At 41.7% G+C, this 15,007-nt stretch overlaps 1 protein-coding gene across 1 annotated transcript in view; it reads right to left on the minus strand.

Moving 5' to 3' along the window:
* The window catches only part of ZFYVE9 (zinc finger FYVE-type containing 9), a 676,896-nt gene that overhangs the window by 154,169 nt on the left and 507,720 nt on the right, over positions 1 to 15,007 (minus strand). The window contains exons 11-12 of the mRNA XM_078670659.1: positions 1,489 to 1,713; positions 20 to 102 (exon numbers count right to left, since the gene is read on the minus strand). Of these exons, the coding sequence (XP_078526785.1) occupies positions 20 to 102; positions 1,489 to 1,713 (308 nt within the window). The remainder of the gene's footprint in view (positions 1 to 19; positions 103 to 1,488; positions 1,714 to 15,007) is intronic.

The following is a 15,007-nucleotide window of genomic DNA, read 5'->3' on the forward strand; positions in this document are numbered from 1 at the left end:
TATTCAAAGATTCACTTACTGCAAGAAGGTTCATTATTGTATGCCCAGTCTCTCCAAACAATGGCTTCCGAAATCTCACACTAAAAAGTGGACATGGATACACTAGGAAACAAGGTACAGGATATCATTAGTTGAAACATATGCATCTTAAACAGAAAATAATGGATATACACCTATGTTATGCTGTATGTATGTATGTAGCACAATCCTACTAATAGGATACTCAGCACTTTTAAAATCTGGGAACCATTGATGATTCTGGGATTCTCCCTGACCAGAGTAAAAGTAGTCTCTTGACGTTTCTAACTCATTGTGTTTATACTGGTTAGTAGCAAGTCATATTCGTTAATGATGGTAAGGTTGGAACAGACTAATATATTGCTTAGTTATGTTAAGTAAATTAGCTTTTGTCTTGAGTGCCTGCAGTATACCACCCAAACAGTCTGGAGCCGTTATAGACAAACATGTATTTTGGGTTGGGGAGTTGTCATTCACAGTGTGTTGAAGTGGGAAGACTTGGGTGTGTTGCTTTAGGTCCTAACACATGCTCTGGTCATATTGAAGCGAACCTAATGCTGCTAGCATGCATGACATGGTTTATAGCGGTATCTGTGAGGATACGATTATGCTTCATGCCGTATTTATCACTGTGGTGATGGTGAAACCAGGGAACCAACAAACAATACAGTATATGGGTCTATGTGTTTCACCCAGGGTCTACTCACAGGGCCGAGTGCTAATGGGGAACTCAGGTGCGTAGATGTGAATAAGTAATCCTGCGGACAGTTTTCAGTTATATTCAAGAAAAGAGGGAGTGGTGACTAAGATGTTCATAGAAACGTATACGAGTGGAAGTCATCAGGGGAGGGTGCAGACCCCAGTCTCAACCTGTACCAAACGGCAAAGAAAGTCGCTACAGGAAGTCGTCCTTAGTCTCACCACCCTTTATCTGGATGACTGGCCTGAGTACCCTGAAAATAAGGGGTAACTAAAGGAGAATCCAGGATTCAGAGGCTGGGTCACTTGATCAATAGGCAGGCCCTAAAACTAGGGTCTGCACTTTAATAGAGAAAGGTCTCTATGTTGTTTACAGAAAGAGGATGTGTAGTGGGAGTGGGGGTCAGGAAGAGGCTCAAACTGCAGGCAGATTAGCAGAGGTGGAAAAAGGGGGGAGCAGAGACAGGCAGAGAATAACAAGACTACACTGGATAGTAGCCGGCTAAATCAGGTTGTCGATAATTATGATTAGGAATGAATGTGCTAAAAGAGTTTAAGGCTCATTTTGTTCTGCTGGAGTGTATAGTTAGAATGATCTGTGTTGCAAAATATTGACAAACATAATTCACTGTGTTGTTGAAAAATCTCCACATGCAAATAGCACATCACTAGAACTGCTTATCCAAATGCTTACAAAAGATTTAATTTGAATACTTAAATGCATTAAAATGAGAACAGCACAAGCAAAACAAAGACAATACCACCACTCACGTCTGTATTCAGCCCCAAGCCTCAGCATCAGTCGGATAGGGAACACTTTTGCCCACGGAGTCTCCCATTTTTGAATCAGAATGCCAAACAAATAGGGAGGAGCTGGGAGCACCAAGTCCTGTAGAGATTGATATGTTGATGTAACGTAGAGGAAGCCACCATGCTCCTTGCTGCCCAGAAAACTCTGGCTGAGAAAAGAGTGTCCGAGGTTACCTACAACAGTGCCTGCAAGTACAATATACGAGTCAGACAGTGTGGGACAGACAGGCACAATATCTTTCATAGTAAATAAAAAGCCAAATTAGATTTGTTAATGTAATATTACCATTACAAAGAGAACACCAGCGATAGGGTTTGATATGAACATGAAATATGTGCATTTTACAATGCTAATTAACATTTTAGGAAAAATTACTTTGTGCTGCCACCTCACCTCCTCTTGTACAAGAAGACAAATTGCTGCCTGTGCAATAAATCTGCCATCCCTTGCTGTAACAATTGTCTTTACTAGAACAGAGTCCACTGACAGTATGTCACAAATACAGAAGATTTTGGTGACTTATACAATAGTGAGCCACTGGAGAAATGGAGCTTGTGCAGAAGCAGGACCAAAAAGGGTAAGATTGAGCATACAAAGTGGAGTCAAAGGTAAAGCTCTTTCACACTGCTGCTTTACTCATTAATACGATTTCAAACTTTTCTGAGCCAGTTTCTAAGATACAAGCGTGCATGTAGATTCCCTGAAACAGGTACTGCTAGTTTCCAACATCACATACTACTTCACCTCAACTTTTTCAAATAAAACCATACTTGAATACTCCCAGATGGAAGCAGTTCGGTGGACAGAAGGCAGGAATGGAATGAAAAGGACAGCAATCTATGATACATGGTTATCAGCTGTAAGGTTGTGAACACAAGCTTCTCCTCCAAAACGTGAGCAGCCACCGCTATCAAATCTCAGATACAGATGAGTACTAGAATAAAGTAAACAATATCTATTCATGTTGCAGCAGCATAGTACAGCTTTCCTAGTCACCGCTTCTTTCCTGGGAGTGATTTGTTTCATCGATTAACAAACCCCTTCACTCCAATGCAGGTGAATCTATCACCACTGGACTTGGTGGTGTCTCAAAAGCTTCACCGGCTCCCTCTTAATTTCAAATCTCGACTACGGGAGCACATTCTACACCATCTCCTTATTGTTTTGTTGTTGAGGCAGCTGAATTAGTAACTGGACTCTTTAGGTCACTATAAGACTTTGTTCTTCTCTTTTATGAAACCTTTTTGCAAAGTTCCTGAATTCTTGCCTTGCCTCTGTGGCAGCCCCTAAGGACAGGCACTTGGCAAAAAAGGACCAACTCCATTTTATATCACCGAATCTCACCAAAAATCACACATTGCAATACATATTCATCATGTATCTGAAAAACTGGTCTGCTTGAAGAAATACTTGCTGTGCAGAAAACACTACAAAGTTTCAATAAAAATGCTGTTTGTTGAACTACATTTAACAGATTTCTAGCAAAATTCTTTAATAATGTGTTTTGGAATAAGGAAATCCACTTGTCACAGAAGAATTATCTTTCATGGTTGCTGCCAAAACATATTTGCTGTGCAGAACTGTAGGGTCTGCAGTGGTTTAAGATCTAACTATAGCCATTTGTCTGTCTGAAATATCTTCAGTTTAACCAAGCATAGTTGGCAGCAAATTAATTTCTAAGACAGATCTAGGATAATTACTGGAAGGTAATTAATTGTAAACGCCACATGTTGAGTATTTATTTACTAAATTGACTGTTACATTAAAAGCACAGTATTTGCCAAAGAGAGAACCTTGACTTAGGGCGGGCGACCAACCTGAACACATAGGGGTATCCTGCAAATTCAGGAAGGAGGAGAAGCTTATTGTGGCAAAAAGAGCCATCACCATGCGTTGGAAGTCAGCCAGAGCTCCAACATTATACTTGTTGCAAAGCGAATTGATCAGATGGGCAGGGGCAGGGAGCGCTGCGCTGCGTAGGGAGGAGGCAAGAGGAATCAGGAAAACCGTGATCTCTCTAGACTGGGATACAATGGATGAAGCATGTAAGAACAACGCACCGGACACTCCCTCTGACGCTCCGAGTACTCAATAGGCAATGGGGGGCAACGACGAGGGAGGACTATGTGCAGCTCAAAGCTCCTGTTTTTGTGAAAGTAGCGGCGTACCCATTGCTGAAAATATAGAAAGTTAAGTGATGCGGGACGAACAACAACAATAAGACTGTGTATAACATAGTTGGAGCCCGGGTGGTGGGGTGGGATCCATAGGGGAGGGGTGGTGGGGAGGGGCAGCGGAATCGGTGTTAGTTTAATTCTGCAATTGGAGAATAGTTTACCACCGGTCATGTGGAAAAGATACCATGTATAAAATTTTTCTCTTGTTATTATCACTGCTTCATGTTGCATGCTCTTTTGTGGGTGGCAAAGGGGACACCAAGACATCCATAGCTCCTTATATGCAACTATGTCGGATTGTCGACGTGAAAGCTTTCACAAGAATGTATACCAATGACTGTATTAAACGTGATACAAAAGGGGGTGGTGATGGACGGAGCATCTGAACCAATCAAACACTCACACCCAGTCAACAGATCTGGGTTTAATCCATCACCGTTCTTTAGCCCACTCTGCCACCCCAGTTCAGACATGGCCATATGCAAATCAGTCTGAACCTGTACCTCATGGGAACAGTCCAGCCCGAACTGCCAAGCCATGCCTTCCCTGGACCGGAAACAAGCTTCATACGACCGGTTTCTGGCATTACAGCCGTCTTCAGCCAGGCTTGCTTGAATCCAGTGGCAAAGTGAGCAAGGGACTCACTTTGTTCATGTCTGAACTGGGGTGGCAGAGTGGGTTAAAGAACGGTGATGGATTAAACCCAGATCTGTTAACTGGGTGTGAGTGTTTGATTGGTTCAGATGCTACGTCCATCCCCACCCCCTTTTGTACCGCTTTGTTCGCCATATGTTGGCAGGGTATGCTCAGACTTGAGTCCCTTGCTCACTTTGCCACTGGAATCAAGCAAGCCTGGCTGACGACGGCTGTAATGCCAGAAACCAGTCCTAGGAAGCTTGTTTCCAATCCAGGGAAGGCATGGTTTGGGAGTGCGGGCAGGACTGTTCCCATGAGGCACAGGGTCAGACTGAATTGCATATGGCCATGTCTGAACTGGGGTGGCAGAGTGGGCTAAAGAACGGTGATGGATTAAACCCAGATCTGTTGACTGGGTGTTACTGTTTGATTGGTTCAGATGCTCCGTCCATCACCACCCCCTTTTGTACCGCTTTGTTCGCCATAAGTTGGCAGGGTATGCTCAGACGTGGGTCCCTTGCTCACTTGCCACTGGAATCAAGCAAGCCTGGCTGAAGACGGCTGTAATGCCAGAAACCGGTCCTAGGAAGCTTGTTTCCGGTCTTGGGAAGGCATGGCTTGGCAGTTCGGGCTGGACTGTTCCCATGAGGCACAGGGTCAGACTGATTTGCATATGGCCATGTCTGAACTGGGGTGGCAGAGTGGGCTAAAGAACGGTGATGGATTAAACCTAGATCTGTTGACTGGGTGTGAGTGTTTGATTGGTTCAGATGCTCCGTCCATCACCACCCCCTTTTGTACTAAACGTGAGACATTATGATACCAGAAACAAAGAGAAAACAACAAATAAAAACCCAATAAAATTTGTTTTAAAAAAATAACATGAGGAAGAGAATATGTTTCACATGAATAATGCAATCATCCAAATCTTTGGAATCAGCAGAGATCTTTTATTCATAGATCTTGTTCAATATTCATGTAGCCATCATTTGTTTAGTCGGTTTAGCGACTTCATCAGGGCTACAAGAAGTAAAGATAAAAATCAGGGATACATACTCCCAAAGCATGCCTAATCCATTTAGGCAAATTCATCGCCGTTACTAGCTGGCGTGACGTTGTGATTGTCATGTGCCTATTTCCGGCATATACATATCCAAAGTTCATGAGCATAGGTGCCACATCATTTCAAGTCACATTTATAATGATTAAATAAGATACAATAATAGTGTTCATGTGTATCCGATTCATGAGTAACATTGAAATCGGCATGTACAGTTTTGCTTTCTATTCTTTACAATTACTAATATGCATGTTAATAGCAGCGAATATGTGAATACGGCACAGAGGAATAGAGAGGTGCAATAAAGATGGATAAGATAGTATCAGAAAAATGCACCAAAAGATGAATAAGGGAAATGTCGATTGTATAGAACCTTATAGCCCTGTGCAATAATAGTTATGTGATTGCTGATCACATACCAGATTTAAATAAAGCAAGGTCAGATGAGATGATAGGTACGGTCGTATTCGAAGGTCAGTAAGCCACACAGGATATGTTCCTGCCGCGCCAATTGAATAGGTAATAATATGTAATTATATGTTATGAGCCTGTGGGGAACCAATAGGAATAGAATCATATAGTATATATGTAATAGCTGCCAGCAAAGATCACAAACTATCTGAATTGCTAGTGCTCTATTGATTGCAAACAAAACAATCAAATACAATTTTAGTGGTAAATATGAAGCGACAAACTTAAGAGGTAGATGACCTACAACTCACTTGTGTGGCATAAGATAACTGGAGCAATCCAATAATTGTTAACTCACAGTTTGTTATGGGCTCCTAGAACACATTTTACAATTCTATTTTCTAAGTACAGCAAGAGCTGTCAGGTGTTACATGTAGCCCATCTATTTGTATAATGCTAGAAAAAATATGTGCCAATATGATGAGCTATTGGACCAAAATTATATTAGTCATCGTGGTCATAGATAGTAAAAAGGGTCTAGGGATATCAAATTGGATCTTCAGTAACGTTTAAGTGGAAATCTTAAAGCAACTAAGAAATCGGTATTTAAAGACTCAAGGTGGTAGCCGACAAGTATAATTCGCACTGCTGAAAATTAAAGACAAACCATATCAGCATCTCACCCAATATAATTAATGTTAAAGGTCCTGGAGTAGTGAGTAAGTCCGTCAGTTCCAAGAAGGCGCAGGAGTCTGTGTGTGGTCCCTCGAGCGGAAGAGTATATGCTATAACTTCGCAAATAAATAAAGAGTAAGTCTTAAAAGTTCCTTAAGCTTATGCGTGCTTACCTCGAACATTCCTCTCGTGGCATGACCACTGGCGTTCTGCGTAGGGGCCATGTTTAGTCACATTATTCATACATGAAGAGAAAAGAGGGCCGTTTGTTAACTTAAGTAAATAAGCGCCATATTGAAATGTCTAATAAATGAGCCCAGTAGTAGAGAATAGTAGAGTTGTCGGAATACAGTAAGATTGTATATTTTGTGTGAAAAGACGAACTATTGTATATTCGGTCACGTACTAACTTGATATTGTAATTCATATAATTCTTTTGTATATATCGAAGAGGTATCAAAATTTATCTAGAAACATAGGGGAAAGAAAAGGCCTATCCGTGGGATAGAAAACCAGCCATAACGTTACTTAATGGCATACGCAACATCAAAATCACGTTGATATAGGTAAGCATGTCAAAAATTGGCACTAAACCAATTATAGTCAGACACCATATTGAAGTGGTAAATAATGAATCATAGTGCATGAACCATCAACATTAGAAAGGAAGTTATGTACCATTAAGTGACTGTATCAATATATAGGTCAATTTATAGTTTATTGTATATTAGTGTAGTAGTCAGCTTGTTGTAGGGGCCTAGCTTGATGATCATAGGAACTCTAGGGAAGGGGTCCTAAATCCATATCGGTTGAGTAGAAGTAAACATCCGGATGACTAAATGGCATATCTAATATATATATGTAGGTGTTAAAATGGAACTCATTCCTTGGTTCCCCAGAGAGCGAGGTTCGTGAATTTAGGCAGAACCTCTGATAAAATAAATTGATAATCCTAAGAACTGGTTGTTTCTAGGTAAGGCTATAAGGAAAGTTAGGATAAGACAAGGAAACAAAGAGGTTCTTAAGTGAAGATACAGGTTCAGAGGGCATAATCGTTATAGTAAAGAGAGTATATTTACAGTGCAGGTATAGCCGAGTGTTAATTGCTTCGTATAGGTCGTCCAATACTGTTCCACATTAAGAGTATACATCATTGAGGTTCATAATGTATTAATCTCAGTTATCATCTGACATAGTTCATTACAGCTCAAAACACAAATACCCACACGTATAGGTGTATCAGAGTCCAGGTGGGGATTCGTATATTCTTGGTTGTCAAGAACTCACATAAATAGAATAAAAGAAATTACCGCAATGGCATATCAATCACCTAGGAAGTATTGGAGTCCATGGTCGATATTCAACCTGATTTCTACGGATCTCAATCGTAATATCCACATTGCCTCCCTACGTCGTAAATAGAGTTCCGTATTCCCCCCACGGGGTCCCTGGTTACATGACCAATACCACAAAATTTGAAACTCCTGTGTCCCTGTTGTGCCGGACATTCCATTGCGTCGGTAGCAATAGGGTATCTGTTGTCATTCAACTTGATTGCCCTCATATGTTCTCCCACCCTTTCTTTAAGGCATCCAATTGTACTGCCCACGTATGTAAGATCACAATGTCCACAAGTGTAGAAGCCAGGCATGTGCATTGTAAGCCAGTTCTCTTTAGGTTTATGTTTAAGATAGCTCGGACGAAGGAGATTTCTGAGAGCTTTCCCCCTATGAAAAGTAATGTTTGGTCTTACAGAGATGTGGTCTTTAACCCTTTGCGTGTATCGGACGGCCCCCGGCCGTCCAACGTCACGGTGGGCGTGTGCGGAGGACGGCCGGGGGCTGTCCTGACCACGTCCAGTCAAAAATCACCCGCACCGGGGCGGAATTCCAGCCGCGGTCAACGGGTTAAGTAGTTGGTCCGTAGTTAGCAAGTGCCAATGTTTTTGTAGGCACTTCCTGAATTGAGAGGAGAGTCTGCTGTAGTTCGTTATAAGTCTCACTTCATTCTGTCCTGTATGTATCCGTTGTTTAATGGAAAGTGTCCCTGATCTACTTGTCTTGGTGATACGCTTTCTTGCAGTGTTCAACACCTAATTATTATATCCCCTATGAAGGAACATTATTTAAATGTCGTTGAGTACTGTCTCACATTCCTTGTCATTACTGCAGTTGCATCTGGCCCTGGTCATCTCCCCAAGGGGATAACATCGATTTGACATTTATGATATGCACTCATAACGCGTAATATTGAGTTGCAAGATGTTGGTTTACGAAAGAGTCTGCTCTCTATTTTATTATTTTCAATGTACAACTCTACATCAAGGAAAACAATATTATCCCTGCTATACTGAATGTAAAGCTAATGTTGCATGTGTTACTGCTAAGGTATGTGTAATAAAGAAAAAGCAAACACTTCAGCAGTCTGCCGACACAACACAAAGTTAATGAGTGTTCAAAAACACACATCAAAAGTATGCAGCACTGTGATGTATTCCTATAGATTCTGTATCGATCCCCCTATTCCTGACCCTATTCTGGTTAGCAAACTAACAAGTTAACTAGCAGCCATCCCATGAGGCAGAAAACCCCCATGATGCAGGAACTGTTATCTGATAAAGCCACACTACGGCACAGGAACGTGTTATCTGATTAGGTCATAACGCTTGCCATCTAATTAGACAAGCGATATTCCTCCAGCCCCTGATAAGGCATACGGAGTTCTCATAACAAATCAAACCTATGACAACCTGGGAAAACCCTGCGGCCATTGTTTTGATTTCACCGAGAACTTCAGCAAAAGAATGTGCTAACGACCTGGTCGTATGACATCCTTATTGACGTATCTATGTCCATCCTTACGTCAATCTCGGCACCTTAAAGGTATAAATATTACCGATATTGCCCTATGCAAACACACGCGGTGGTGACGAGATCGGAGCAGCCAGACTTGCCGAAGCCCAGAGCAGACCCCGCTGGCGCAGCCCCGCCTTCCTGACGCGCTGAGAACGAGCAGCTGCCTATTTCTCCTGCCGAGAAATCCAGCTCCGGCGCTTCCGGGTAGCCCTCGCAGGCAGCCTGGAATATCGAGACCAGAGACGAGAGATACCATCCCTCCTCCATCCTAGATTCCAGGTACAGAACTGAATAACCCCTCACAGAGAATTCTTTAGTCAGTCACTTGGCAAAACAAACCTAACTTAAACTGTAACTTTCTATTCCCGCCCACGTATTAGGCTTAGGTCAGGTACACGGGGTAGGCGTAGCTAGAAACACCAGTTGAGTACGATTAACCAAATGTATATGTGTATGTAATATATTTTATTCATTTTAAACCTTCATATGGCTTAGAAACCATATCAATGTTTTTACAGTATTATTTTATACTTCTGCTCTTAATGTATGCACTTTACTTAACCATAAGTATTGCAATAATATCGATCCATTTCTCTTGTATGAGAAAAGAGACTGATCAATAAATAACATCTTTTATTGAAGACGCCCGTCTCTTCCTTTTCTCTACAAACTGATGAGACTAAGAATGCACGTACTGACTGAGTAAAATAAATTGCCTTTTGTTCACACGACTCTTGAGATACACTCTTGATTAGGGGAGAGCAAAGTTGTCATGTTCTATGGTTGTCAGAAACTAAATCCCTTCTTGTCTATCCAGGGAGGTTCAACTCCTCCTTGCCTATTCTAGAAAGTTTCTAGTGAACTCTGAGCTAGCTGGCAAACCCAAAACATTAAGTCTAATATCGACAGTAGTAGACCTAGTTAACGTCTGGTCTAGGCCTATACTATTGAAGGTATTATTCCAATGCGCAGAGCCTATTGGGATAATAGGAACTACACTACATGGCGCCCAACGCGTTTGGAAGGGCGATAAAACTAACGTAAGACATTTAGAGTAACTCAGTCGTGCTTTCTCACTCAGACCCCTTTTTTCCCATAATACTCCAAAGACGTCTGGAGTGGGTGAAAGGTAATATCCGCCAAACCTCGCAGGAGGAAACTCCTATGTATGGTACTTGGTTTAGTCAACGTTGAAGGATAAACCGTTCCAAAATATTGTGCATCTAATCTTTGTTTCCATAAGAAACCTGATCTGCAAACAAACAAAATAACTTTCTGTCGGTACAATGTCAGACAGTGAAGGAGAAAGAGAGGCAGTTAGATTAGCAGCTGAAATAGCAGCAGCTGATACTGCACTACAAGAAGCAGACCCGGATATAATACTCATCCCGGTCATTAAAAGGAAATCTATAACTTTAAAACTTATAGAAAATGGACTGACACCTAGAGGTGGTACAGTCATATTCGTAATTGAGGCACACGAATATCGGCAGACAGAGGTATACTATTCTTGGATACATTTTCCAGCAGCAAATGCTGTAACAAAGTACTTCCACTATTACAAAGTAGAGGAACCTCCTGGAGAGTACACTCCTTTCGAGGAGGTGGAAGTACCACTTAAATTTCAAGAGCATTTGCTCTTATTTAATGGCGCCCTAAAACATAATAATCACATCACCAGGCTCGGTCCTTTAGGTAGACCAGGAGCAACGTGGCCGGTCCTAGCCGGATACACACCACATCCAGACATCAATGGGATGTCTGCAGCAGAGCTGTTAACACAGCTAAAACAATTAATAAAAATACATAGACAATTAGTCCAATATGTGATGCGGACTTCAACAATTCAGCCAGCAATTAAAATTCCACAGCTGACCCCTCACCAGGGGAACACAAATAAAATTACACCACAGAACATTCAATCATGCCTAGGTAAAGTACCAGCTAAACGGGAACAAATACCATTCTGGTTAGCACAAAAAATTACCCAAATAGAGGCGGTGTTTCCTGACACCACCCCATTAGAAAAACACAGGATTCTGACTATATGTCTCCCAATGGGAATCGCACCACACATTGAGGACTGTGACACTTGGGGTACAGTCTTTGCTTCCATCTACACAAAAACGCACGGTGTTCCATCCATTTCGGTAATACCAGATGTGCTAAAACAAATTCAAGATGAATATGGTCCAGAACCCGCTTTAACTCTTGGTATGAAATTACTAAAAGACTTCAAGCAGGTCTCGGCTATATTATTAGCCAACATAAAGGGAGAAGCAGCGAACGTGGCGATCCGCCAGAGGTTAAAAGAGACCGATATAGCAGACCAACCAGCTGAAATTGCCAGAATCATAGAAAAATCCTATGAGGAACTAGGTAGAGATAGTTTAGGTGGAATACCAGTAAAACCACAACTGATTGAAATCCTGAAAAAATATTTTTTAATAATAACTCAACATCACAAAAAAAGAGCTGGGATGGAAACAAACAATCCAATCCTAAAGAAAAGAAATTCCAGTCCAGAGGAAGGTCTCCTAGGCGAAGAGAAAAATCTCCGAACCAAAGACACAGGTCACCCCAGAGTGACCCCTCTGGGAAAAGATATAACCTTAGAAATAGGGATAATATAAAGAAACCTGATAGATATCAAGACATTGATACACGTCCCTCTCAATCTTTTCAGACTTCCTCGCAGAAATCGGAAAGAAGAGGACGATCAGAACAAAGAGAAGAGCACGCCAAGTCCAAAGACAAGGAACCTGCTCAGCTAAAAAAGAAATTACAATTTCCAAAAAAGAAGGTAGCCAGTATCAAGGTAGTTAACAATGCCGAGAATACTGAGGACACAACTGAAAAACGGAGAATGGGCTCAGACAAGGCTAGACAGCACAGCAGAAGTGAGCATAGCTCGCAAAGTCCTTATGAATCATCTGGAGACAGTGGACACGAATGAATATCTTCAAGTGGAAACTGCAGACACCAGAGTTAGCAAACCTCACAAAATATATGAAATAACATTACGTATAGAAGGGGATAAGACTAGAAAAATAAGGGGACTATTTTGGGATAATCTCTCCAAGGGCTATGACATCCTTCTAGCTGAAAAGGACTGGCCACCAGAATTTGTCAGGGAGTGCCCTCATGGCGAAGAAATAATTATGCCTGCCTTCTCAAATCATATCCCAATTCATAAAAAATACACACTTGCCAGAAAGTGGGCAGTAGCCCTAGCTCCTGCTTTATATAAAAATCACGTAGGATGGGATGAGGACTCTCCTCCTCACAAAATCCAGTTAAAATCACAACCTACTGCACAGAGGCAGTACCCAATTAAGCAAGAAGCTAAAAAACAGGTAAAAGAAATCCTAAATCAGCTAGAATACCAGGGGGTGATTGAAACTTGCACCTCACAAATGAACAACCCTTTGTTTCCGGTCTCTAAACCAGACAATTCATATCGTCTAGTTTTGGATTACCGACACCTTAACTCATGTTGCAAAACTTTTGCAGTGCAAAACTCGCATAGTGCTGCACTAATGAATAACATAGTGCGCAAAAAATACAAAACAACATTAGACATCTCTAATGGATTCTTTTGTCAAAACATAGCACCAGAGAGCAGATATTTGTCTTCATTCTCAATAAATGGCACTCAAAAACAATTCTGTCGGTTAGCCCAGGGGTACAAGAACAGCCCAGGAGTATTCTCAGCGAGAGTAACAGAATTACTACAAACATATGACGACGAAGCATTATCGTATGTCGACGACATATACTTAACAGATGATGACTTGGAGACTCACTTGAAGAGAGTGAACATCATAATACTTGGGTTCGCAGAAGAGGGTTACAAATTCAACTTTAAAAAATCCAGAATTGCCCATCTGACAGTCCTGTTCTTAGGATATGAATTATCAAGTGAAGGCAAAAGCCTGGCTGACAATTTCCTAGAGAAATGTGCCGTACTCCAAGCACCTAGAACACTAAAAAACCTACAGTCAATTCTAGGCTTCCTAAATTTCGGAAGAACATACATTGCAAATTACGCAGAAAGGGTCAAACCCCTTTATAATCTAATAAAACCGGATTTTAAAAGAACCAATTGGACTCAAATACACACAGAAATTCTGAGATCCTTACAAACAGACATGCTAATTAAAACAAAATTAGAAACACGTGATAACACACGCAATCTTGTGATTCGAGTCATCCCAGGAAGATGCGGATTCACATACCTGACCTCTAATGAGGGAGAAAAGGTACCAAGTGCATTCAAATCACACTTGTACACTAAGGCTGAAATGAAATTCAGCCCAACGGAAAAAATTCTAACTGCAACACAGACAGCTATAGCAAAAGAACGAGCCCTGGCACAAGGTAAACGAATAATAATCGTGACACCGATACCAGCCCTAGAGGCGGTAACAAAGGCAAGCATTCCAAATGCTAAAGCGCTCCATCCGAGATGGATACAATGGGCTAATTCTCTTGCTGCAACAGACGTGGCATACGAATTTGATCATAACTTAAAGACACAAGAATTTCTCCAATATGAATTTGAATGTCCTCCGCCGACCGAAATTCTGCCTCTAGAACATTACGGCTGTATAATATATACAGACGGATCAGCACAACCCGCAGTAGGGGGTAAACAAGCCTACAGTGCTGCGTGCACGATCGTTAAAGGTCGCTGGCACGAAGGGAAATTTAAACCAGCAATCACTAAAACACAATCTTTAGGAGATTGTACAGCTCAGCGAGCTGAACTACTGGCGTTCAAGATGGCGCTTGAAAATACCGATCGAGAATTCCCCACACTCATAGTGTGCGATTCGTATTATTGCGTTCAGTCTTACAATGAATACTTGCAGATCTGGCTTCAGAATGGTTTCAAGGATGCGAAAGGTGGCACAATCAAGCATAAAATGCTCTGGGAACAAGTAGTTCTTTTACAAAAAGAACTACCAAAGACTCACGTGATACACACACAGTCATCAACGTGATGGTGTTCACGTTGCAGGGAATTCATTGGCTGATGAGGCCGCGAAGGCAGCTGTGCAAACGGCTTCCGTAGCTGCCATCACACGGTCAAAAACAAAAATAGACAGCGAAATATTACAGGCTGTCAGCGCTACAGAAAAGGATTCGATAGAAACACTCCCGAAAGGCTTTCCAGTAAAATACTCATACATAACTGATGCAAACAATGTTCCTTTTGCTCGAATCCCTGGAGTGGGGGATAGGGCAATTCCAAACATGGAACAAAGGTTAGGACTGATAATAGCGGCACACGAAGGGCTTGCTTCTATACATGCTGGCGTCTCAGCCACAGTATCATTATTAAAACAGAGATACTGGTGGCCACAAATGAGAAGACAAACAAGGAACTATGTTTTAGAATGTGAAATATGTCAAAGAATGAAAGTATCAACAGTGAGACGCCCAGCGCAGACGCCCCTTCTAATCTCGGATAAACCATTAGCCTGTGTTTACCTAGACCACTGTGGTCCCTTACAAAGGGATGGTAACTATAAATATATCTTGGGTGCAGTGGACTCATGTACGAGATTCATATGGATGTGGCCCCAGCGAACGGCTGACGCCAGAACTGTTATAAAAGATTTGCGAGTCTTTATCGGCACATACGCAATTGGCATGCTGC

The sequence above is a fragment of the Lissotriton helveticus genome, chromosome 1_2, assembly GCF_964261635.1.
Source record: "Lissotriton helveticus chromosome 1_2, aLisHel1.1, whole genome shotgun sequence".
Taxonomy (NCBI): domain Eukaryota; kingdom Metazoa; phylum Chordata; class Amphibia; order Caudata; family Salamandridae; genus Lissotriton; species Lissotriton helveticus.